At 43.6% G+C, this 26,727-nt stretch overlaps 1 protein-coding gene across 3 annotated transcripts in view; it reads left to right on the forward strand.

Moving 5' to 3' along the window:
* The window catches only part of ABCC4 (ATP binding cassette subfamily C member 4), a 221,418-nt gene that overhangs the window by 108,554 nt on the left and 86,137 nt on the right, over nucleotides 1-26,727 (forward strand). For all 3 annotated transcript variants that reach the window (XM_054701230.1, XM_054701229.1, XM_037528792.2), the window contains exons 14-19: nucleotides 270-366; nucleotides 4,104-4,313; nucleotides 5,619-5,759; nucleotides 6,140-6,177; nucleotides 6,845-6,939; nucleotides 8,694-8,840. In XM_054701230.1, the coding sequence (XP_054557205.1) occupies nucleotides 270-366; nucleotides 4,104-4,313; nucleotides 5,619-5,759; nucleotides 6,140-6,177; nucleotides 6,845-6,939; nucleotides 8,694-8,840 (728 nt within the window). The remainder of the gene's footprint in view (nucleotides 1-269; nucleotides 367-4,103; nucleotides 4,314-5,618; nucleotides 5,760-6,139; nucleotides 6,178-6,844; nucleotides 6,940-8,693; nucleotides 8,841-26,727) is intronic.

Below are 26,727 nucleotides of genomic sequence, written 5' to 3' on the forward strand. Positions count from 1 at the left end.
GCTTTTGTAGAATTTCTTAGCAGAGCTAAATGCTAGCTTGTCACTAGGTAATCTGAGGTCCTAGTCAGCTTCATTAATGACTCTTACTTATATTTAATTTGTATTTGTGTTTGACTTGTATCTGTATTGATATTTGAGCTACAGACCCTTGACCACAGTGTTGTCTTTGTCTCATGATATTTTCTAAATGTGTGTTGGTTCGTGTTTTCATTTGAAACACCCCCATTAATGTGTTTTTTGCCTACTGTCTGTGCCTTTTGCCTTTATAGGTGTATTTGTCAGAGCTTGCACGAGAAGATCACAATCTTGGTGACTCACCAGTTGCAGTACCTAAAAGCTGCAAGTCAGATTCTGATATTGAAAGATGTAAGTAATGTCTTCAGATCCCTGGAACTTGCTAGTTCTCAAGTGTGTTGAGATGAGGCCTCCAGTGGCTTAGGGTCCTGGGATTTTTGGTCACCTCCCTCCTGTTCCTCACGTGGATGTCCTGTTCTTCTTTGAGCTGGTATCCACGCCTTTGAGGATGAATCCAAAGACAGTAGCAACGTCACCATTGACTTCTGTGCTCCCAGAGTGCGTACATTCTCCACCACCAAGGGCCCAAGCCGTAACTGTTACAGCAATAGATACTGTTGAGGGCAGTGATGATGTTTTTCTTGGAACACCTTTGTTTTCTTCTGAAAACCAAGAGGAAGTCAAAGTATGTAACGAGGGGACGAGAGAGGCTGAGGCAGGCTTGGAGCCCCGTGACTGTCATGGGCATTTTGCAAAGAGCATCCTCTGTTATAACAGGTGGGAGCACCTTTGCTGCCGGGCTCGGTGCACCGGTCTTTGCTCCCTCCCCGCGCGGGTGAGGGCCTGTGCAGCAATGGGAAACAGGTCTCCACCATCACGGGGCTTGCATTCTGTATGGGGGAGATGCGTTGGAGGGGTGAGGACCCCCGCAGGACTGCCTTCTGGGAGCAGGCATCTTCCTGAGTGCCAGGACGGTGCTGGCATGCTGTCACCAGGAGGACGGGCACCTGAGCCTGGAGGACCTGGCAGGTCCCAGGGGAGGAGCTGTTGGGGGATTGCCAGGAAGGACAGGGAGGCTGAGGGCAAGTGAGCCAGAAGAGTGTGGGAGGAAATGGGCTGGGTGGAGGGGGCCAGGGGGACTTTCGGGCCCAGAAAGGAAGGGGCCAGGGGGACTTTTGGGCTGGATGCAGTAGACAGCCCAGAGCAGAGGACTGATGTGGTTCTTGATGTTCGCCTGAGGGGAAAGAGCAGGAACAATTAGTACCCTGGGTATTTCTGCAGACAGAATTGTGAGCTCAGGCCTGTGGGTCAGTTTCTAGAGCTTCCATAACAACTTGAAACAACAGACATGGATCGTTTCACCATTCTGGAGGCGGCAGGCGTAGAGTCTGAGAGAAGGGCTGCGTTCTGACTGCAGGCTCTCGGGGCGAGTCCTTCCTCACTGCCTCTATCCAGTCCTGGTGTTAGCTGGCTGCCCTGGCCCTTGGCTGTTCATGGGCCTCAGCCGCCCTGGCCCTTGGCTGCCCTTGGTCCTCGGCAGGCCTTTACATGCAGCCACAGCTCTGTGGTGTCTGCCTCTGTTGTCATCTGTGTCCGCCTGGGTCCCATCAGTCACCTTGGATTTGGAGTTCCCTCTACCACAGTCTAACCGCATCTGACTTAAGGACACCTGCAAACACCTTACTTCCAGATAGACACACATTCACTGGGCCCAGGACTCAAGCATATTTTGGTGGGTAGAGCAGAAGGGTCACCATTTAGCCCACAAGAGCTGCCAGCCTGATTGTGGGTGGAGGGCAGTTGAGACTGCCTCAGGCTTAGCAGTTCATGCCCCTTGGCTTGTGCCTCTGCGCTCAGCACCTGCCGTCCTTAACCCTCATGTGTCCCAACAGACCCTGGTCACATCCCTCATGGTGGCATGGAAATGCCTTTTAGTGCCTTCAAGCATTTTGGTATTTAACCTTCCCCATTCTTCTGGTAAAACAGACACGTGCAAGGACTGTTACCTACAGTTCACAAGACCTTGTTGGGTACCACTCCCGGGGAGAGGCATTTCACACGGAGATGAATGTGAACATACAGTTGACCCTTGAACAGCGAAGGACTTGGGGTCTTGACCTTGAATATAACTCTTGACTCCATGCAAACCTGACCACTATTACCTGCTGTTGACTTACTGGAGACCTTTTTGATAAATAAATTGACTAGCATGTCTTTCGTATTATTATATACTGTATTCTTATAATAAAATAAGCTGGAGAATAGAAAATGTTCTTAAGAACATCATCAGGAAAGACATTTACTGTATGAAACTATATTTATTGGAAAAGTGTCCATGTGTTAAGTGGAACCTGGGAGTTCTAACCTGTCTTGCTCAAAGGTAGCAAAAGACTTTTTGTTTAGCGCCCCCTTCCTGCTGAGTGTGGTGACTACAGGACAGCGAGGCCCTGTGTTAAATGCATCAAATGAATTTCCTCCTAAGGAAGGTGAAAGACAAAACCTCTACCTCATGAGAAGCACTTTCATTCATTGATTCTCTTCTCCAGGAACAGGAAGCTCAACTAGCTCACAATTAAACAATTAATTTCCTGGGCAGAGGGATGAAACTAATGTGATTAAAACCCCCGTGTTGGCAGAATTAAGATTACAGAATCAACGGACAGGACAATAATCAGCCTAGATGTTCTGGGCACCCCCTGAGTCAGTTTTTTAATACTTAGCAAAACAACCAGCCGTCCACTAATGGGCACCTGTAGATGAGTTGGGGTCCAGCCTTTCTAGCAAGAGACAGGAGTGGCAGCCCCCTCTGTCACCTCTCTGCATTGTCAGGATTTGAGCTGGGAATGAAATTACTGCTTCTATCCGAGGACTGCTTCCCGTGCGGTATACAGATACTAAGTGCAGAGGGGTTATTTCACTGAGTAAAGCGTATGCAATTTAGCCTCCCACGTGGAATGAGATGGATATATCGTGAGTAATTTTCTAACATTGCAGGTTCCCACTGTTCTGCAGAACCCAGAAGCGTCACTGGATTTTTCTCAGATCTCCTTTGGGGGTGGGGAGGTAGGAAGAGAGGGGTTCCAGGTGGGGTCCCGACCACCTGCCTCCACCTGTTTGGTTTGTTTTGCATGCTGGGATTTTGCCTCATATTATTTTTTTTTTTTTGAGTAAATCAAGTGTATCTGGTTTCATGGGATATGAAAACCGTGAAAGCACGTGCTGGTCTTTTATATGGCCTTGTAAGTAGGGGAATTTGTGTGATGAGTTGTCACCTGTGCTCAGTGCCTTTGATGGACCGGCGCTTAAGTGGCGGCCTTATTTTGGAAAGCCTGGTTGGCTGCTTGCGACTGGTGATGAAGTTTGCTTTTCTTGGCTTCAAGTGCATGGACTCTGGCTAAGGTTTTGGTTTGATTGCATAGCCCTGTCAGCCTAATGGCCTCCTGGTTGGATTACTTTAACACCTGGCATGTTGACTTTTCAGTGGGGGGTCATGCTGAGTTTGGGGGTTAGCCTTACAGTAAATCCCATGAAGGTGTAGTTCATGGGCTCAGTGTCTGGAGCTAGGTTCCCAGACCTCTTATCCCAATGGGGCATTGGATACCCTCACAATGGTATGGAAAGGTTTGAGTGACTTTTACATGTGCAGACCTACTGTGTCCACCTATGTGTCAGTCTGCATTTCCTTTCCAGGGATGTCCTCCCTAGTCCAGGCTGTTCTTTTAAATTCTATTCACTATACCAAGCTTTTATCAATGTCTGCATTTTCTAAAAAGACTCTACTAATACTCCCTCCAACATCTACATTTTTGCTTCTTCAATGCCCTTGGTAGTTATCTCAGTGACCTCCATTTTTAACACATGATTACACATTTCTTTGTTGTCCCCCACACTGGGTTGGCAGAGAACAGAATGCTTGGTTCTGCATTGAATTGAATTGAACTGGGCTTGTCCATCAGACTTCTAGACCTAAGGGTAATTTTTTTTTTCCAAAGATCCTAATTTGAGACCAGTTAACTTTCTTTGATTCGTACTAGATTAGATTAGTATTATCAAATGCAAATGTACTCCTCTCAAATTCTTTGTTTTAGGGCAAAATGGTGGAAAAGGGGACTTACACTGAGTTTCAGAAATCGGGGGTAGATTTTGGTTCCCTTTTAAAGAAGGAAAATGAGGAGGCTGAACCATCTCCAGTTCCAGGAACTCCCACGCTGAGGAATCGGACCTTCTCAGAGTCATCTGTGTGGTCTCAGCAGTCTTCTAGACCCTCGTTGAAAGATAGTGCTGCAGACGGCCAGGAGGTTAGTCCGTCCCATCTCCACATGCCCTGGTTCCGCGTGCTCCAAGGAGTCTCATGCTCTCACCTACTGGGTTCATGACACCTCTGATTATCCCAGAGATTTCCAGGCCTTATTCCATGGTATTGGTAGAATCGAAACAGAAAGAAGGGAGCAGGCCTGTGTAGGATTCTTCCCTGCGTGTTGAATGGAGACTTGCAGAGACGCGTAGTAGTTATAATATCTACATAAAGATCTCAGGTGTGTATGACTCACTGATTTTAACATTCTTGAATTTACTGGAGGTAAATCCTACTTGCTCTGGTGACCCTTTTGCATCCAGAGAGTTAATTTTGAAGACCTACTCAGCCTGAGTCCTGCTATGGCCCATGTTAGATGAGTGACTTCTGTGTGGGGGAATGTTCTGGCACCGCAGGTGGCTGACATTGTTTTGCCCCCTTGTCAGATGGCTTGTGTTGGGCCAGGAGTTTCCATCGGTCTTTATTTATTTATTTATTTATTTATTTTAAATAACAAATTTTATTTTTATATTCCCCATACAATTGCAACCCCCCATTCTGTCCCCAATCCCTCCATCGGTCTTTCTTAACCTTCAAGACCGAGAGCATGTCTTGCCTGTCTTGGAATCCCCAGTGGCCAGCACAGAGCCAGGGACGTCCCTGTGAGCCTGTGGTGTATTCTGTGTCCTTTAGACAGAAATGCGTTCAGAAGCCCTTCGAAACACACGCAGGCACCCCTCAATATCCAGACCCTTACTAATCAAACCCGGGAGCCCCGCTGATTCTGAGAGGCCCTCAGATTATTCTCTTACTTTACAAACTTGGGAATTCCTCTGAAATACAGCAACCAGATAGATTCAGATCATAGATTATCCCTTGCTCTTCAAACTCTCACTACTCCAACTGGCTGTTCCAACTCGGTGTGCTGCATTTGACTTACATTTTGAGTCCCTACTGTGTTCCTCTCCTATTTTATTTGGAACAAGCTTCTGCATCGAGACATGAATCAGGGTTGGAGATGAGGCTGTCCTACTGCTGTTTCCTCCACAATGAGTAACCTTGTGTGGAGGATGTTTCCCTATTTCATATAGATCCTGGAGGTGGGATGGCTGGGTCCCAGGGCGCACGCACGAAGGGTTTGGGTAGACGTGGGCACACGTTCTCTGTAGGAGTCACACCCTTTTTCACGCCTACTGGCAGGTGTGGGCACTGTCCAGCTTTTGTGTCCAGAGACTTAATTTGAAATTTTGAAATTTGGGGTATATGCCTTCAAAACTTCATTTAAAATCTTGCTTTTTCCCCTTCCCAGCCGGAGAATGTACAGGCTGCGCTACCAGAGGAGAGTCGGTCTGAAGGAAAAGTCGGCTTCAGGGCCTACAAGAATTACTTAGCAGCAGGTGCTCACTGGCTTGTCACTGTTTTCCTTCTCCTAGTAAACATCGCAGCCCAGGTAAGCAAGGGCATGCTTTCTGTGCCCTCAGCTTCATATTTACAGTAGGATTTTGTGTACTTACTTAGATATTATGCTGACTGCATTGTGTCACCTCCTGGGGTTGGCCTTGAAATGTGCTGACTTTGAGCAACAAAAATAAGGGATGCTTGCTGGTTTTGTGTGTTCATTGCAAAGAGCTTCTAAAAAACAAGGGTGTGCCTACAAGACGCTTTATGGAACCTGCATGTGTTTGTTATGTGCCCAGGGGCCCTTCCAACCTGAGCTGGAAGGACCCGTTGTGTTCATTGGAGCCCCTCCAGGAGCTGTTTTAGGGGTTCAGTCTTGGGGGTGGTAAGTAATGGGGGTTTTCACAATCTGTTGCTGTTTCCCTCCTCCAGGTTACCTACGTTCTTCAAGACTGGTGGCTTTCATACTGGTGAGTTGTTTCAGCCTGAGGCCAAGTGCTGTGACATCCCTGTGACTTCTTACTCAGACTCTGGTGGGCGGGCATGGTTTGCGCAGTCTCCTGTGCTGTCGTCCTTGCTGCCTTTCCCTGAGGAAAAATTAAAGTTCTTGCTGGTGGAGTGTGACCTGAAGTGGTCTCACCCCACGTCTGATCCTCACCAGTCCTCACAGACCACTTTGGCACCTGCAAGTCACGATTCACGTGGGATTTTTTTTTTAAAGATTTATTTTATTTTTATACAAGAACCAGGGTACAGGTCAGATGCGCGGGAGGGTAAGAGGATTTACTGGAGACAGAGCAGGGAACAGAACAGGCAGACTGATGAAATACATTGCTGAGGGGAGCAGTGGGCAAGACAGGAGAGGTCTGCTGCACCATGTAGGATTCTCGCCCTGCTGGCTGGTGTCAAACCCGCGCTGCAGCGGCTGCAGACAGCTTCACAGTGCAGCTCTCAACCACCTGCGCCACCAGGGAGGCCCTCAAGTGGGAGTTTTATAAGGATGTATACAAGGGCATGTGAGCTGGGAGTCACATTCCAGTGTCGAATGTGTCTCCCAGACGAGGTTAAACTTTTTTTTTTTTTTAAATCATCTAATTTTCTTCTGTGGCGTGATATTTTTCCTTCCCTCTTCCACAGGGCAAATGAACAAAGTGCCCTCAATGTCACTGCAAATGAAATGGGAAATGTAACCAAGTCACTGGATCTTAACTGGTACTTAGGAATTTATTCAGGTAAAGTTTAATCATTTGGTCCATTATTCGAGAGTCTGAGGTGCTTACAATGAGCCTGTGTGAGGAACTAGGGCTTCTAGGAGTAATTCAGTAATGTCTTAACAGATTAAGAGACTGAGTCGCATTTATGCTGTGAATTAATTAGAATAATTATTTTTAAAATCTACTAGAAGAAAGAGGTTGAATGAAGACTCTTAATTTGCTCTGTACTGGATTTTCGACGTTAAAACAGGATTGAGCATTCAGAAAACCAGCCACTGGAAATATGTGGCTATTGTCTATTCTAATAGGTTGCTTTCGCTAAATCTTATATCATTATATGGATGGGCAAGGGGATTAGAAACGGATCCCCACCCTGTGGTTCGGATTGTTCCAATTCTGTCTGAATAAACCCCAGCTTTTATTGAACTTGGATGAAATCCTCTGGCAGCAAGGCCCCCCAAATAAAAGCATTATTCCCTTGCAGGTATGCAAAGCTCCCTCCACCATACTGCTCATCTCTTGGGCTTCACTAATTACCTAAGAAGGAAGCTAAGCAGGGAAAAATCCAGTGTCTGGGAATTAGGATTCCTTCTCTTTCTTACCTGGAGATCACAATGTTATCGCGTTCCCAACTGTGTGATTAATTTAACATTTGGCTTGCCAGGCTAATATTAACACAGCACTGTGCTTTCACCAGAGTGCTTGGAATATATGTAGCATTACATACTTTTAAAAGAAATCCTCATCTAAAATTTTAAATATTCCCATAGGAAATGCATATACAAGCTTTCCGCAAAGATAGAGTGCGTTATCTTTGTAAGACCCTGCTCATTGAAATTTGGTATTTATTTTGTTGATCATTTGGCTCAGAAATGTAAATCCATTAGCTGTTTACCTTCTGAATTGGTGGACGATGTGAGGCCAAAAGGAAGTCAGAAAATGGTCCTATTATGTATTCATGTGGGGTGATGGCAGCCTGAGGAAAATGCCGTGGATGGAATTGAGGAATTTGAATGGCTTTCAGAGTTTAAATAACAGTATTGTGTCATCTGAAGAGGAAAAAAGGGAAAAAAGTAATTGATGGAATATTTACTATAGAAGTTATTCCCACTTTATTTCACATTGTGAGTTCAAGAGATGTTGGAGGAGCTGTTTTATTAATTTTACGTTCATAGCAAGTTCTCATTTGTGTCTTATTAATAAAGCAACACTTGTAAGTGATTATGTGCCTTTAAAAATGTTTCCTGTTTCTATGAAACATTGGGAGGATCGTTTAGTCATTGCATGTTAAAAGATAATTTATATTTTCTTGCAATTCAGGTAGTTAAGAGATTTCCATTTGCAACTTCATATGATGGACATTTAAATACTTGGGCATTTGCTCCAAGGAAATCATTTCTCCTCTTCCTTGTTCACTCACATTCTGTTATTAAGTCATACCACAATTTTCGATTAAGGGACATGTTGTAAATAAGAACATTTGGTAGGTGGAGAAGGAAGATCAAATATTTTTTATAATTTGCTTTCATATGGCTGAATTTCTCATTATCATTGAATGAGGAAAGTCCAGAATGAAATTGTAGTTTATACCTGATAACTACATACCCCTTATGTAGTTTCTGTTTAATGAGAGACAAGTTATTTTATTTTCTTGGTAAATGAATCTTGTGAATAGATTGACTCTTACAGAATCCACATGCCTTATGACATAAAATAAACTGCCTGACATACCGTCGGAGAAAAGTCTTTCTGAGTGACGCCTCTTTTTCCAGGTTTAACCGCAGCTACCGTCCTCTTTGGCATAGCAAGATCACTGCTGGTGTTCCATGTCCTTGTTAGTTCATCCCAGATTTTACACAACAAAATGTTTGCATCCATTTTGAGGGCTCCAGTATTGTTCTTCGATAGAAATCCAATAGGTAAGTCAGACCCCACATTGCTCAGTAAAATATGTCCTGTTAAGATATTTCGTATCTGATTACATTTCAGTATTTGAAAACGGGGTCTCAGATGCTGGGGAGAAAATCTCTACACTTGTTGATTCTTCATGTCTTTGTCTCTACCAAAGAAAATGTGAACATGGCGGGGGGCGGGGGCGGCATTCTGTCTTTATTCTAGTGTGTGTGTGTGTGTGTGTAAAAATAAACGGATGTGCACTTTGCAGAGTGATTGTGGAAGCCATTTGTTGTGTGATGTGTGAAATAGTGCAGATGTGTTTCAATGTAGTGACTGCCTGAGGGCTGTGTCCACAGCGTTAAACGAGGTCAAGGAGTCGCACTCCGTGAGGCAGGTGTGTGTTTTACTGCTCAGCTGTTTCTGGCACCACACGGCTCTTGCACATGCCCTAAGTACAAAGAGCTACCAAAAGTCATGATGAAAATGAGTTAAAACCCAGGATTGGCAAAATGTGATCATCCTTTTCAATAATCCTTTCTACCTCTGTATTTTTCATGTGGGCTTTCGGTTACATTTTAGAGGCTTTGTCCTACCTGCCAGGTAGGTTTGCAGGAGTCAGTTTCATGCGATGAGTGTTCCTGGTGGTTTCCAAGTGGGGACGCCTTCACCCCACGCCTTCATCCTTGCTGGCTCTGAAGGCAACCTCCTGCCCCGGGTTCCTGTGAAGAGTTGGTTCATCAGCATCCACCCCTGCAAGGGAGCACAGGTGTGGCCTTGGCCTGGCCACTTACCCACTGGTGGCCAAGGCCATTGCGTGTGGATACTGCTGAGCAGGTAAATCTCCAAGTGGTTAAAAGTGCAGACTCTGGAGCCTCCTGCCTGAACTGGTCACTAGTGGTGACAGCTGGTCATAGTCACATCCTGCTTCTGTCTCGTCATTTCATTGCTCTATGCCTCGCTTTTCTTATTTGGAGAGGGGGGCTATGCTCCACACCTACTGGTCAGTATATTTCGGGAATTAAGTGGGAAGCTATCCACAGTGTTTAGAACAGGGCCTGGCACTGGGTCAGGGCAGGATGAAACTACCTGGGAACTTCCTCACCAGAGAAACCAAACAATGACTGCCCTTCGGGTTTCCCGAGATCTTGGTGGGGATGAAATCTCTTCTGGAAAGCATCTCATGTGGAAGGACTCAGCAGTGGTTGGGTTGTTTAGTCCCTGCAAAGCACATGGAATGGGAAATCAAGGAGGCCCACACCAACCTGGTCTTATTACATGCTGGTTCCAAGGTGATGGCAGCTGTTCTGCTCTGCTAGTTGATTTGAAAACTGCAGTCATAAAGTTCTGTTACCCAGCCTCAGAAACCTTCGTTACCACAGTTAACCCAGCTCTGCGTGTTTAAGACCTCTTGGCTTCTCCAAATGTCAATGTATATGCATTTTAAGGATTTGGGCCAAGCCTGAGTCTTGGAGGTCACTAATCTTTCAGCAGCATACTCCTGTTTATCTTGCCTGCTTCCTTCTCAATCTGTTTAGCAGAATTGTTTGCCTTCAAGAAATTACAAGTCCCAGTAAATACTCCAAAGATAGACCTAGTTTGCCCAAAATATTGAGCGACTAAATTATTTACTAGCTATGTGGTAGCATAAAAACTTTTTTTTTTCAATTAAAAATATTTTTGTTAGGTGGTCCATTTAAAATTTCCATTTGGATTAAAATAAATTTTTATTATGGGAAGAACAAGCCAAAAGCTATGAACTGTGCCTCAAGGTCAGTCTCATTGGTTGTCTATACTTGAATGGGTATATGATATATTTTTTTAAACATGTCTCCTCTACAGTGGAAAGGTACAAATGTATTTTGCAGTCATTCTGGGATGCTCCCAGCCCACATGTGCCCTCTCTCTGCCATGCTTCCTTCTACATCCCCAGGAAGAAAGAAACCCTTTGCACTTAAACAGAGAACCTTCCATAGAGGAGTCTGAAATTCTTGCCACCCCACCTGAGTCCCAAGTTCAGTTTCTTGGATTTAGGAAGGGCCAGGAGGTTTCTCTGGGTACTCGTCACTGTGCCAGATGGCGGGCTTATAAGACAGCTCCATCTCCTCAAGTTAGATTAACAAGTTTGGTAGCAGGAAGTTTGTATATATAAACTGATACCTTATTTGTCTTCTGGTCTTTTATGACCTGGTCGATCCTAAGATAATTGGGTAAAAACATTAAAGTTTTAAAAATTGAGATAGCATGTTGGCTCATCGCGCGGGACAGGTTTCAGGGGCACAGCATTATAAATCAGTCTCTCGATGGGCGACGTCTCGTGCATCACCAGAAGCCTAGTTTCCACCTTTCACTCTGCAATTCACTTCCCTTTTACCCCACTTGCCTAACCCCCTATTTCCTTTCTGGCAACGACTATTTTAGTTTTAAGAGTTCTCTTTAGTTCTTTCATTTTGTTTCTTTCTTTGGCACATATGGCTGAGATTACAGGGTGATTGTCTTTTTCCCTCTGAACTTATGTCACTTGGCACCATGCTCTCTAGGTCTGGATTTGGGTACAGAGGGATGCAAATTGCAGGTGGCCCGAGGATGGCAAAAGAGTGTTTCCTTCTTCTCTTTTTACCTCATCCACCTCCAGTTTTCCTCCTTTTCTCCTTGGGTGCATTCAGTATTGGTCCCGTGCGTGTCTAAGAAGAAGCTGACAGTCCTCAGCCGCCGCTTCTCTTGCGCACTTTGATGGCACCTGCAGGTGAATGGTGCCTTGGCAGACAGGACTGGTGTGTCCCGTGCTGTTGGCTGCAGAGGCCTCCGCCTCTGGTCCACATCTGCTTCTCCCGTGGCCCTGTTTTAACTTCTGTCAGATCAAATCCCAGGTCAACAATAAGTTGCTGCAAGATGAAGAGACAATTCCTATTGTAAATGTGACTGCGTTTCCCTTGCATGGGCGGGATTCATTTACTTTTTCTCGTCTGGCACAAGAGGGCAGCATGGCCTTCGTTATGCAGGGCTCTCGGGGAAGGGCACCCAGCTTATTGCCAAATCTGGCGGGTTTTATTTTACAGCTTTCTTGGAGCTTCCATTTTTTTATAGTTGGGATCTTGGTATTCTTGTCGTGTCGATGTGGAATTTTAAAAGCACAGTCATGGTTGGTATGAAATACGAACTCTTTATTCAAGAAGTATCCAAAACAAAGTGTTAGCCAGGTAGAGCCAGCTTTTCAGACAAGGTTGTTTGCATTTCTTAATTGACACCTTCTCACCTTGTTGCGGGAGAAGACAGCCGCGGACACCGAGGCGGGTAGCTAGATTGTAATCCTAAAGGGTAGATTATGAGCGCGTGTGTAGACTGTTTTTGTTTTCCTCTTTAACACGAGTTTCAGGGCAGAAATAGAACCACAGTTGCCTGTTATTTGCCTCCTCTTCAGCAGAGGCATTTTCTTCTTCTCATCAGGGCTGCTCCGCAGTGAAACCCTCTGCTCTGGGGACAGGATGCGTGTTGGACTGTCTTGTGTTTTCATGCCTAATTACAGTGGCACAGCACTTGACTGAGATCAGGGACCGGGCTCCAGATAAACAGTTGTTTATTTGCTTTCAATTTGTTAATTTGGCTTTGCAGACACAGAGCCACCGGTGTCACTGGGTGTTTGTTCTCGGAGAAGGGCACAGTTAACACTGGACGGTGGCCAATGTGCTCATTTCACACCACGGGGTTTTTTTTTCTGCCCTGTTTTGTATGTGTGTGTGTTCCCTGGTGTATGCATCCAGTGTAAATGCACATACACTGTGTTTTCCTCTTTATCGATTGAGTAAAAAGGACTAAAAAACCCTCCAAGAAGAGAAAAGGAAACAGCCTCACTTCTTTTGTCGTTGTTAGCCCGGTAGGTACTTGTGGACATTGACGAGGTGAGAGAGAAATGGAGCGCTAATGTTTTACAGAGACAGTCTTGTAGTTCCCTAATCAAACATCTAGAACTGCCCTAAGGATGAACATTTCCAACATGACCGAGGGGAGAATGAGACGCAGTAGATGATCTCGCAAACACAGACTATCCCAAAGTGGAATGTGCATGTGTGGGAGTTGAGGGAGAGGGAGGGGCCGGGGAAGGAGAGCATCGAGGTTTGCATTATTCTGTTTCTTGCACTTAGAAAGTGACTCCTCAGCATCCACTGCCTGTTGCCAGTTAACTCGTGGAGAAGTGAAAAGTGCACCAAAAGCCGCATGGCGAGCCTTTTTGTACCGTCAGAAACACTGTCTCATTCTATAATTTATAAGATCCATTGTCAACAGGCCCCCGCTGTCTTGCCAGAAGAGGGAGAGTCATCCGTGGAGAAGAATGCTAATTGCAGGGATACTTATCTGTTTATTCAGTTCAAATGACCAGTGGAGTGAGTGCTCCATGCATTTTTTTTTTTTAAACAAGTGTAGTATTTCCAGCACTGTCAAAATTACCTTGACGATAATAGGCCTGTTAAATTATAGCTCTGTGAGTTCGGAGCTAAGGTGGCTCTGCTTAGCACACATTAATCTATGCCTGTTCATACAAGTGATTCTGCTGAGCAGGTAGCATGTTCGAACAAGAAATACTGGTCCTAAAACCTCTGATTTATGGTAGGTGTTGTTTTGACAGCATCATTCAGACGATTTACAAGGCCAGGCTTCATGTTCAAATATTTCTCCACTGTCATCATTCGTCACCGACATAAATATTCAGCAGCGATGCCGGAAAATTGGTAATGTGCCCATTCATGCCAAATCACTCACTGTGTTTCCTTTCAAGTGAGATCTGTTGTGGATATGGTTAAAAGAAACTAGGGGTTTTCTTCCTTGAGAGCAGATGAGCTGTGAGAAATTGAGAATAAGAATAACAACTATCGTGACAGCTTTCATGTCCTCATCTGCCTAGGTTGCTTTTAATTCTGGCTTCAGTCCTGCAGGCTCTTATTTATTTTTTTTTCTCCCCTTTCCTTGCTTGGTGCAAGTCATAGGAAGGTATTTTCATGTACATTAGTTAGTTTGAGAGGCTTTTTGTGTTCAAAGGAAGAAGTTAGTCACCATCAGAAAAGCTCTGTTGCAAAACAAAAACACACATTTCCCTTTTCATTTTTTCCTTGTTAACAATAACAAATGCAAGTGACTATAAAGGGTCTAACACAAAAGATTGCATCAATCATAACGATTCTCAATAGCTCCACAAATATTATTTTTTCAGGTTTGAATGAAACAGCTAATAGTTTGAAGTAGGTGTGGTAATTAAATCCTGTGAGTTGTCACATATTAAAAATAATGTTTTTTCACATAACAATGGTTGTATGTACTTAAACTCTTATCAGGGTGATATTAAGTCATATTTTATGGGAGTTGCTCATTTACTGCTAATACTATCGTGAAAGCCTTTGTTACAAGTTTAAATAGTTACATAGTTACATATATTTGATTAGTATTGTTATTTTGTCAGTAATCTCTATGCTGGGGGATTACCTTAGTACTTGTCTGCAGCTGGTAAATATTGCGCCATTTGGGTGGACATTTTTAATCTATTAGAATGTTCTGATTACTCTTTATGCATGTGTTTTTTTTCCCTTGGTGACAATCCTCTGTGGAGATCCTGACCATCTAGTAGCAGAAAGCCCTGTGTCTGTCTTTCTGTGGTTGTCTAGTGAGATGTCAAAAAGGGAGAGTGGGGGCTGGGGAGCTTGCATTTTGTCCAACATGGTAATCACGTGCCAGCTCAGGAAATTGAAGAATGATGTTTTACTTGATTGTGTTTTTTGTTTTCCAAAAATATATGGATTGGGATGTGTCCACCTCATACGATGTGAGTTCTCCTCCTCAGTCTGAAATCTTGTGGCTATGATGTCACCCAACTCCTACGTTTTTGTCGGTTTCACATCTGTGTTGTCCTAGCCTTCAGCTGACTGAAAACCCAGTCACTGTGCAGGATTTCAGTTTCTGGGGTTATAGCCTCAGTAATTTGGCATGACCTCACGGGCTGTGTGAAAGGATAGTTCAGATGCTGTCATTTCATGTCCCCTCCCGCCTGCTACTTCAGCCTTGGAGTTCTCTGTGACTGGCAGTCGGAAAATGTATGAGGGTATCTTGATGACAATATTATGACAAGAGTCCACTGCTCGTGTGCGGCCGTCTCCAGGGGGGAAGGCACTGTCTTTCTGGGCCTATTTCAGCAGGCATTCAAATCAATAAATATATAGCAGAGACCAAGTGGGAGTCGATGGGGATTTGTGGGGTTGAAATTCCCTGTGGTTTTGCTACAGGGATGAGTGCTTCCCCTCAAAGATGTGATTTGGAAGCTCTGCTGTAACACTGGGGAGACCTTTGATTTATATTTTCTTACTGGAGTCTTCATATCTTGTTATCATTTCTTCCCACCCTTTCTTTTATTATAAACATTATTATTATTTATATTTCATGAAGAAAACGCAGATATTTACAGCATTCAGTTTGAATTTTATCTCACATAATATTTAAAATTTGGTTGTGCTTTAAATCAGATCTTGACAGCACTTGTAAAAACAATAGTGAAATTATAGTTCAGGTGTCTGCAGCCTGTCTTGGGTTAGCCTTGTGCTTAAGGCCCTCACCTTGGGCATCTGTTGTTTTCCTGCTGAGTCCTCTGACACGGTCATACGGGTCATACGGGAGTGGGCACTTTGTAGCTGCTCAAGTAAATGTGTTGGCTGACTAGGAAGAGGGACCGTTTCAGGAACATATTAGCCTTTTGCCAGGCCCCACCCGCCAAGAACAATGGGACTTAGCATTGAACCCTTTTGGTCTCATACTTGGTGTTTATATGAAATTGAATGTGTCTCAAGAACTTATTTGCAAAAGTAAACTGGATAGATTCAACTACATGGAATAGATTATTTACGGTGGACTTGGCTTCTGAAGTGTGAAGGTATGAAGAGAAAACCAAGTGTGTTGGTTCTTTGGAAGCTGTGCTTCGAGGAACTGGACTCTCCCAGTTTCTGTTGGCCTGTTGTCTGCTTTGGAGGAAATCGTGCCATCAGACCCCCCACTGCATGTCCTTGGGGTTTAATTGTGCATTGAAGACAAAAGTTGGCGCATCTGTGGGTTGAATCTATGGTAACTTATAGTTTTATCATATAAACAACGTGCCCTGAAGAAATCAAGAGGAGAAATCAGTCCATTTGAAAACTCACTAGACATTGAAAAATTTCCCGGACAGGTGGTTGAGATGTTGTGATATTCCACCTCCATGGGGAACATGGCTTGGGATAGCTGTGCCAGGCTCCTCACTTGGCCCTGGGGTTCTATATATAAGAAGAGGGAGGGGGCCTTTTCACTCGCCCAGCACGTATTGGTTACCTACTAGTGGTCATCTGTTTTCAGGGTGTTTGCAAATTTAAATAATTGCACAGTGAATTGTTACTAAAATACTGTCCAGTGTCAGTAGTCTATGATTCCATATTGAAAAGATACAGACTTAACATTTAATACAGGTGGAAAATGGAGATTCGATACACGTATAAACACAGCACATGTGTGCGCGCACACACACAAACACACTCACACTCACATACTCACACACCTACAATCAGAGCCCCATGGTGTATTTCTTTTTCATAAAAAATTACATAAGTGGTTGGCCTTGGTTTCATAAAATTCCCAAACACTGTTCTCCTGGAACTTCAAGGTGAATTGTTGGCAAAATGAAATCACACCAGTGGAAGTGTGAGAGGAATTTGGGAAACAAAAGTAAGTGATTCTTTATTTAAGATCATAATCTCTCAGCTTCCAGCAACTCAAACGGGTATCTAACCAGACTCTTGACTACACTGGAATGCTCTCCTGACTCACCAGGGGATGTCTGGGTACTGGAGACATCTCTGGGAAGTTTCCTAGGGAGACAAGAGGGAGTCTGGTGTTCCCAGTGTTGCCCTTTTTTTTAGTATCTAGACACCTCCTGCAGACTTCTTAGAGTGAGTTGCAGGCACTTTGACCTTAAGTAGACTTTACTCCCCATCAGTAATATTATCATGGAGTTACCTATGAGCACTTTACTCGAGTCTTCTTTTAACTAAGATTAGCCTTGCAGAACCTTCTCACTTATTTAAGTAGAAACACATAATATCTAGTAGACAACCAGCTTTGAAGTACGATTTGGGGTGGAAGTTTATTAAGACAGTGGTTAAGTGAAAAGCTATCATCAGATCAAGTTCTTGGTTCTAGAAATGTTTCTCTCTCTCTCTTTCTCTCTCTCTCTCTCTCTGCTTGCATCTTAATAAATTAATCACATGGGTAAATGTTTCAACCTCTTGTACACCTGGGAAGTCTAGAATCTTTATCCAGGCATTATTGCAGTTATATACTGCTGCTTCTCATAATAGGAGAACCGTGCATCTGGGTCTGCAGTTGGAAGAGACTGGCATTCTCAAGCAGCATGTGGCTGGTACATCAGCAGGAATAAGTGTATGTGCCCTGGTTAATTTTCAGCCCGAGTCCCTGATTTGGGGATATGTAAGTCAAAAAGGAGAAATGGCTTTAGGAATTGTTCTTTTGCTTTGGTGACTGATGTCATCCCTTGCTTTGATTGATTGAAGCATACAATCAAAAACGAGTGATTTTGAGGGTTTGGTAAGAAAAAACAAGGCATCCACTTCTGCCCTGCACAGATGTTTGCATAGGTTTGGTATATGTGGACTTGACCTTAAGTGTATTTTCTCACATATGTAACTCCATGGATATACATCAGCACCCGAGCTTTGAGATGAGGTCAGAATCACAGATGAGTTTTTTTCACTACCTTTGACAATTTAAAAATAGCTGAAGGAGGAAATGGTGGTTTTCTCGTATGTTGTTGTGAATCTGAAAATTTTTTTTCTCTTATGTTGGCATCAGAATGACCTGGAGTCATGAAATTTATTTCCTTTGGGAGAACTGTATATTTATTATTCCCATTTGGGAGGATAAGATGGTAGTAACATCTTAAAATCACATCTTGTGCTATTATAAATCTTCGCTGCATTCTCCCTTTTAACTTAGCATTAAAATGGAAAGGGTGTCAGAAAGGGTTTAATGAGGTCCATGGGGCGCTGTGTTGTATGTAGGCAGAAGTATTTCTTTTGGGTGCCAACTTTTAATGTTAGTCTTGACATAGTCCTGTAAATGAAAGGAAAATAAACACACGTTTCAAGATGATGAGTAATCAGTGTCACTAGAAAATTGTTCTTCCTTGACTTCAAAATTAAATGGTTGTTGACATAAATAGCCAGAGTAATAAAATGGGAGCCAGGCAATCAGCCATTTATCATATCATCAGCTGAGTCTTTCAGCCAGGTGAATGGATTTACCTCCTCTATTAGGGAATTCTAAATATTCAATGGAGAAGCTCCCTCTTGATGCCCAATTTTCTACCCAATCAACTCTCCTTTCACAAGGGAGACTCTCTGGGGCTGGAGAACATCATTGGCCTGGCTCTCAGATACCCTCTCCTCTTGACTTGTGCTGTGTCAAAGACCATAAAGTTTCTAGTGAGATGCAGGTTTGAATTGTATGTGACAAAATTAATACTTTATATTTGGATAACCACTGAGGTTTTAAAATTTTTGTTAAAACCCGTGTCTTTTTTTTTTTTTTTTTTTTAATTTGCTGGCAGATGAAAGAGAACTTTGTCATCAGAAGTTATTATGAAACTGTTACTGTACAGGGGGTTTAGATGCTGACTGATACGCCGTGATGTCCGGTTCTGGTAGGACCTCAGCTTTGGAATAGCTGGGCCCATCACTTCCCTGGCCTATCAAGGTCCTCTGGATGGACACACACTTACCTTGAGCTGCGGTGGTATGGAGTGGGGAGTGTGTGAGTGAGAAAGTCTTCTTTTCATTTGGGTTGTCATACCAGAATAGGACTCATATTTTGGATTCCACAAAAGAGATGTGAAATTTCGTACAAAAAAAAATGAGCCAACACATGAATGACCTTTGACTGTCCCTTCCCTCAAAGGGGAGTGATTTTCCAATAGTGGTTTTGAACCACCATGTAATTTAAGATCTGTGGTACATTGTGGTAGAGAGAACAGTCCTTGGAATCATTCCATCTGAGTGTGAATCCTGGCCCTGCCACCCTCAGACAGACTTTGCAAGTTACTTAACCTCTCTCTGCCTCAACTCTGTGTGGTGGTGGTGGCTGCATGTTGGTGTGTGAGAACGGAGAGAATTACTCCGTGTAAAGTATTTAAAACAGTGCCTAGCAGTAGCTGACACTGATGGATTTGGATCATTTAAGTAACATGATGACATTTTAGGATTTTTGGGGGCTCTTAAAAAAATTCAAATCCAAATGCATATGCTAATTTTGATTTAAGAGTGTAGAGTAGGGGAAGAGTGTGTGTGTGTGTATGTGGGTGTGTGTGTGTTTGCAGATGCAAGGAAAAGTTGATGGAGGACCGAGACTTAACATGCCACAAAGCAAAATCAAGAGTGTGTCTTTTTGATTGTTTGGTTGTTTTGTTTTCGTTTTTGTTTTCAACGGGGCTTAGCTTCATTCCGGAGTTCATTTTAATTTAATTTGGTTTCTCGACGAGAGCTCAATTTTGCATATAAGTACCAAACATCTGGTTTACTTTTTGTTTGAAAATGATACGGCTGAAGTTTATTACAGAAGTCTATTCTGTAATTAAGGAAAGACAGTTGAAATTTTATAAAATAAGTTATATTTAAACGGAACTTTGGAATTATTCCAGGGAAGCAGATAGACTTCTTAAGAGTAGCAGGAACTTAAGATGATGATGATTTTTTTTTTTTTAAAGGCCCTAGCTGGTCAAAATGTAGAACTTCTCTGTATTCACCTTTATCAAAAAGCATGAAAAATGATAAATTTCACAAGTGAAAATTAAACTTGACCTAAAGGCACTTTTAGATTGTCGAACCTTCCAGTTTTATTCATGGGATGTCTTTAGAGACATTTTGTGGTTTGTTCACTCCACTTAATTCTGGGCAGTCCTGTGTTTCTATCAGATGGACAATCTGAGACTTCAGAACTTCCTCTGGCATGAACTATGGCTAACGCAACCTGGGAAGAGAGTGAGGTTCGTGTTTCGTCCTTCTACACTGTAGATTATATCTCTAAAAGCAGCTGAAGGAATAAGGAACCCAACAGAACACATGTAACTCTTCTCAACATGCCATCCAGTGATGTTCATAAACTGACAATGTAAATGCTAGCATCTGCTGACTGGGTGGGACAGTACTGAGGTATGTGACTAAGTACCGCATTTGGGGTCGAGAGACCTAAGGGAGTGCAAGGTGTTTGTGAGTTTCACACCTACCTGCCAGGTAGTTGTGTGGATAGTTAGACAGGGAGCCCTGAACTAGTCCCAAGTCTTACTACTTAACCTCAGTAATACGTGAGAGACCTTTAGCTCTGGAACCCAATGATGCCCCTGTCCTATGGAGCTCACTTACGAGTGACTTCATTTAAAAAAAAAAAAGAAAGAAATTCTTTACATGTAGTTTGATTTAAAAAAAAAAAAAAAAGAAAACCAGTCCTAAAGACTGGAGAGGGTTTTTATGATGGCATTTCCATACCCTCCACCGTTCAGAGATCTGTTGCATGACAGAGGTTTTATCTGTTGGCCGTGCTTTTAGTTTCCCTATCAAGTTGAAGATCAGCCCAAAGTATGATAAATTTGGAATATTTCCCTGGGCCTCGCTGTCTTGCGGCAGCATCGTAAATTCATCTGACAATTTAAACTTATCAAAATACCCTCCCGTCCAGGAGCTCTTTGACACAGCTCCTGCCACCCCTCCCGCCGTGCTGTGCTGGGCAGGCCTGGGCCCACCTCCCGCCCAGTCCTCATTATTGTCCCTGTGGGCTTTTCTGTGGGATCCATATGAGAGATGATGCCTATCATTGGACATCAAAGAACCAGATTGCCCCAAATCATCAACCAGCATACAGATTATAACTCCGCGTTGATGAAGCGTCTCCATATGCCAGTGTGTGCTGGGAATTTTGCATAAGGTAACCAGATATGGGCATTTTCTAAAGATGTGTCACCCATTTCTAGGTATTATAATCTTGTACAGAGTAATCACGGCTCTTGAGGAAAAGGTTAACTTAACGTTTCCTGTAGTAGCTCCAGTGACATGGAAGGTTACATCCCTGTTGAGCAGAAATATTTTCTGCGTATACAGGACTTGAGGCACCAAAATGAGAGTGAGAAATTGTTCCGACTCCTTGGTGTGTCCCTTCCTCATTCTGTTTATCCAATTTCCACATGAACTTTCTGACTTTTGCCAATTTTCAGAAGGATTTCACATCTGCAAATGAAATGAGTTCCAGAGCAAGAGGGATGGGGTGGGGGAGAATTTTCATCTGCAGCGAAGGTTACTCTTTCTGAAAACTAGACCCTCACCTCAGCCACTTCTCATGACCCCAACATGGCAAGAGAGTTTCACAGTGCCTGGTAAGCCTGTTTACCCCTGAGTTTTCAGGTGTACAGCACAATAATGTGATATGCGCACATTGTAATATGATTGACACTGTAGTGCGTGCTGCCCCCTGTGGCACAGAGTATTTCTAGTGTTGGGAACAGTGAGGTCTGAGGGATAGAATGAGGTTCTGTGTCTGTAGTCACTGCTGTGTAGTAGCCAGTAGGACTGACTTCACCTCCTAGTTGGAAGTGTGCATCCTTAAACCACATCTCCCCATTCCCCCACCCCCAGTGCCTGATAACCGCCATCATGCGCTCTCCTTTTATGGGTTCAGTGCTTTTAGATCCCACATATAAATGAGATCAGATCTGTTTATCTTTCTCTGACTCATCACACTTAGCATAATGTCCTCAAGGTCCATCCATGTTGTTGCAAATGGCAGAAGTTCCTTTCATCTCAAAGTTGAATAATATTCCATTGTGTGCCTATGTCCCATCTTTACCCAATCACCTGTTGAGGGACATTTAGGTTGTTTCCCTGTCTTGGCTGTTGTGAATAATGCTGCAATAAATGTGGGTGTATATACATGTCTTTAGTAACTTGTTTCATTTTTGTTAGGACTTTAAGAGTCAAGTTTTTGTAACTTTCTAGCTGATCATGTATTAGGAAAATGTTCTGAAATGTATAGAATTTGGTATTAGAAAGACATAATGTGGAATCATACTATCATGGTGAGCTGCTCTTTGACATTCAAAGCTTTCCTGGGAAGATTTTTTTTTTCTGTTTCCAGAAAACACAGCACTTGGTGTGAGCCCTTTTTTCCAACTTGAAGGAGACAGAGAGAGTGTGTGTAAGTTCTCAGGCCCATTCCAAGATGTCTAATCATTCGTATAAAGACGAGCTTCATGAGGGCTATTTGGAAGATGCGGTGTTTGACAGGGCTCCTGTGAGCTCTGAATGGGAGATGACATGGTCGGAAGTCTTAGGAACTGTAGTGGCGACAGAATGCAGATCTGAGAAGGTTGCTGTTGGGAGTCCCACAAGAGGACTCCGGTACTGGAATCCCACCCATCTGCTCTGTGGGTCTCAAGAAATGGGGGCACACAGGTGCATAGAAGGTTGAGTGAATTCTCCTGTTGGCCGATCACATTACTGATGTGAAATTCCATTTAAAAACACCTTTTTTCTTTTTCTGTTGATTTACTCAGCCTTCGTACATGGTTCACCTCTCAGCAGCCTACCCCCTCCCTACTCACAAATTATGGTAATGGAAAAGTCAAAGACTCCTCCATCCTCTGTTAAACTACCCGTGTCTTCATTGTTTTGTGGCAATGTTAGTGTTTTGCCTTTTTTCACTTGTTTCTCCACTATTGAAGTCAAGCAATGTTTGGAAATTCGCAGGAAAATTGTGTCTAGGAAATCTTATTACTTAATCTATACAAGGATCGACCTTTAATACTGAAACACTTTCCTCTTTTCTTCTTTGCTTTATCGTAAATATATAGTGTAAGCCATCATTTTGTTCCTTGCTGTAAATGTAGGGCCTCCAGGCGCCTTTCTGTTTTGGTTGTCTTTTTAAGAAGTCAGACATGTGGAAATAAGTGTTTTCCTCGATGAAGCCTGCATTGCTGCTGGGGGGTGGGTCTGGCTCCCCGAATGCCTGGCCCAGCTCCCCTTTTTGGCCTGAAGTCACTCCACATTGTGGCCTTTGACCAGTCCCCCTTAATCTTACTTCTCAGCTCCTTTTCAATCTTGGCTGAGGAATATAAAGGTTTATTTATCAAAAATGTCCTGAATCTTCCCTGGCCCTTGTGTAAATGCTGGTCCTTGGCGAGATTGTCCGTGTGGTTTATATTCCCAGGACACCTCGTGTTCTCTCTGTACCTATCGCACCTCAGAAGATTCTGAAAGTGTTGGACTCTTGAACCTTTTTGTGTTCTCTGCCGAGTTTGAGGATACACGCTAGACAGACAGCCGGGTGACAAAGACTGCATTTGGACCAAAGGTTAGAAACACAGTGAAAAGGAAATCAACCTAAAAGCCCAGGGATGAGGAATACTGTGTTTTGAGCTGAAAAAGGGAAAAGTGCTGTGCTGGGTTCTCTGCCCCATTAAGGTTTCGATTGACATCTCACTGCTTTTGATGGCTCCCCCGCTCTGCTTGGCTACCTACAGGTGTACTGTCTTGGGGGGCTACACAAGCTCTCTTACGTCTTCCTGATGAAAATATTAGCAGTTTCTGGGCCTCCATGGTGGTGCAAGGGATTAAGACCAACCTATGAAGCTATCAGCAGGAGTTCGATCCCCGGCCAGGGAGATACCCACATGGTGCAGCAGACCTCCCCTGTCTCACCTGCTGCTCCCCACGCTGTATCTAGTGAATCCTCTCACCCCCTGCACCTCTGGCATCTACCCCAGTTCTTGTATGCATAAATAAATAAATCTTTAAAAAAAAATTATTAGCACTTTCAGACTTAAGAGGTGACTTTGTGCTAAGCAAACCTTTCAGTGCTGAGCCACACACTCCTCTCCCTCCAAGGCCAGTGGATCCACGAGTGCCAGGAGATGGAACCCCTGTGTGAGTGGGCTTCTTTGCACGCATACCCGGTATTATTTAATGCGGCCGAGTTTCCATTGCCAGGAAGGAATGCAGTTAAGGTCATGGTCTGAAAGGGCTTTGGTGTCCTGCAGAAGCCTGATTTTCCCCTATTATGCATGAAGAGCTTGTGCAGCATAGCTCTTAGGGAGAGGAGTATTTGTTCCTGTAGGTTACAATAGCAGACATACCCTCGGAGAGATGGGGATTCCGGGTGGAATATGCATTTGGAGGGGAAAGAACCAGTATGCCACAATTAGCCATGGGAATCCATAATCCAGCCCAAGAAAATTCCTGCCACCCTCCTTGCCAGCTTTACCGGGAATGCTGGACAGACACTTGCAGACCTGCCTTTAGAAAATTTCTGATTGTCTTAATAAAGTTCAACTAAATGATTTTCGTATAGATTTCAAGCCCAGTCCCCAAGCATAGAAATTTCGACTCTGTTCATAGTTCTTAGATTTTTTTGTGTGTTGAAAGAATGCCCAGGAGACTATTATTCTGTAGGTTTTTTTTTTTTTTTTAAGATTTATTTTATTTATGCGTACAAGAGCTGGGGTATAGGCCAAGAGGTATGGGAGAAGGGGTAAGAGGATTCACCAGACACAGAGTGGGGAGCAGAGCAGGTGGATCTACTGAAATACACTGCTGAGGGGAGCAGCAGGGAGACAGGAGAGGTCTGCTGCGCCATGTGGGTCAGCTCCCTGGTCGGGGATGGAACTCATACCGCAATGGCTGGCGATAGCTTGATAGCGCTGAGAGACTTTTAATAACCCTGTGCCTTCGGGGAGGCCCTGTTTTTTTTTTTTTTTTTTTTTATTTTTTAACTTGAAGGTATTTTAACCTGTCACAGGTTTTGTCATTACTGGACTCCTAGTTCACACTTCACCACGTTCAGCCATTGATTCTTTGTCTTTAATTTAATTGTGTCACTTATAACTCTAGCAGATTCTGTCTTTGCCCTCTTGATTACTGTTCACAGCACCTCATAAAGAGGAGAAAACCAGCATATTTTATTATACCTTCATCCCATTAAATTATTGTGTAATGAGTTGAAATCTGTACTGGGAACACTTCATTGGGAACTCCAGAACAGATGAATATACTGCCTGGAGTTATTTTTGTAGTTATAAACAATGACTAATATTTTGTAGCTATTCATCTACCACTGCTTATTTTAGGTGTAGATTGCAGTCAAGTTTTCGTTCTGGAAAAAAGACACTTAAGTCATCCCTCTGCGGGGAGGCAGGCTTCACTTGCCATGCAACTTACAGGAGAGAAAGCTTTCTAAAAATTCTTCTTAGTGTCAGAGGTGGTTTATCATGAGAAAAGAATAGGACATTTTTCCATAAAAGTAAAAATACTGTTCAGTGGGTCTCCCCTCCCCCCCTTTTCTTGAAACAAAACAAAACAAAAACAAAAACCTAACTTTGGTGCTTAATCAGGGTTCCAGATGTTTGTATGTATTTATTTATTTGGATATTTATAGTGTTTTCTGTCAAGCAGTTTGCCTCCCTGGGTGCATTCCAGAAATTTTGAAAACATACATGCAAAGCCACAAAGATCAAAGACCTGCGTCTTATGAACGAATTCTCTGCAGCACGTTAGGCCGAGTTCCTAAAATGATTCATATTAAAAGAACCAAGTGAGAGCCCTCACTGTCCACATCGTGTCTTGAAGAATATTCTGGAAGGGGCCTGTCCAAATCGGGGTTCTTCCTCCCCGCTGAGTGAGGGGCGCTGGCCTGGAAACCCTCTTGCAGGATAAGAAGTACAGTCAGCTGCAGACACCACATTCTCTTGTTCGTGTTTCTACTGCTTCTTCCCTTAATACACGGAAAGGAATTTTATTTCATATTATTGCTCCACCATCCCTTGGACGTTATTAATTCTGCCACCTAGAATTAAAAATATGGACTTCATTTCCTATGTTATTTTTAAAAATACGTGCTATGTACCAAGTAAATGAAAAACAAGCAGGGCTTTTGTGTGTGTGTGTAGTAACAAATTAATGCTCGGTGACTAATACTTCAGAAAGAGGTGCACGGACAGAGGATATTTTCTCCCTGGCCTCCTCCTGAGGGTCCTTCTGAGGGAGGAAGCTCTGGGGGCAGCAGTGGGTAGCTGGCAGGCTATGAAGTGACAGCCTTGAAAAGAAGTGGTGCCCAGCTTCTGCCTGTCTTGAATCAATCGCTCTGTCTCTGTCTTTCTCATTTATTGAGGTAACATGGGTTCTCAGCACCCTATATGATTTAGGGCCACAGGTTCACTTCTCCCCAGGTGTGTGTTACCTGCCGTGTTACCCCACCACGCCTGCCACCTGAGCCCGCCGTGGTCCTCCACTGGGGTGCATTGGACCTCCTCCTGCTCTCCACAGAGCAAAACGAGTGCAGCAAACCCTGAACCTGCCCCCGTCCCCCGACCCAGCTCCAGGTTTCACCTGTCAGGAAGTAAGTGGGAGGTGCTTTTCTGCACTATCAAGGAAACCGCTTTGTATTTAGGTCACTGAAACAATGAATTTTTAATGTCAGTAAATCACGATTTTCCAAACATGATTTAATGCAAAATTCAAAACCCGGGGCCTGCGCTATTAGCCCTCCAAAAGGAGCTTGCTGTGCTTTAGGTGTGGATGAGCTGCCTGGCTGTGGTTTATTGGGTGCAGTGTTACCTTGGTAAGGTGCATCCCCTGGGCTAACTGTCTTGGGGTGTTTGGTTCTCCACTCCCTCTTTTCACCCCAGCAGGTTGAGAGTTGAAAGACTCAAAAGAGGTACATTTAACTCAAAATGCAAGGGCATTCTAGGTCCTCCCCCAAGTCAGCCTATTTCCAGAGGACGCTTTGCCTTTGATTTGAGGTTGGATCTTTGAGGAATCCAGCCTCATTATCATCAGTTAAGAACTTGACTTGTCT

This window comes from Talpa occidentalis, unplaced genomic scaffold, assembly GCF_014898055.3.
Source record: "Talpa occidentalis isolate TD23 unplaced genomic scaffold, MPIMG_talOcc4v2.1 talOcc4.5, whole genome shotgun sequence".
NCBI lineage: Eukaryota > Metazoa > Chordata > Mammalia > Eulipotyphla > Talpidae > Talpa > Talpa occidentalis.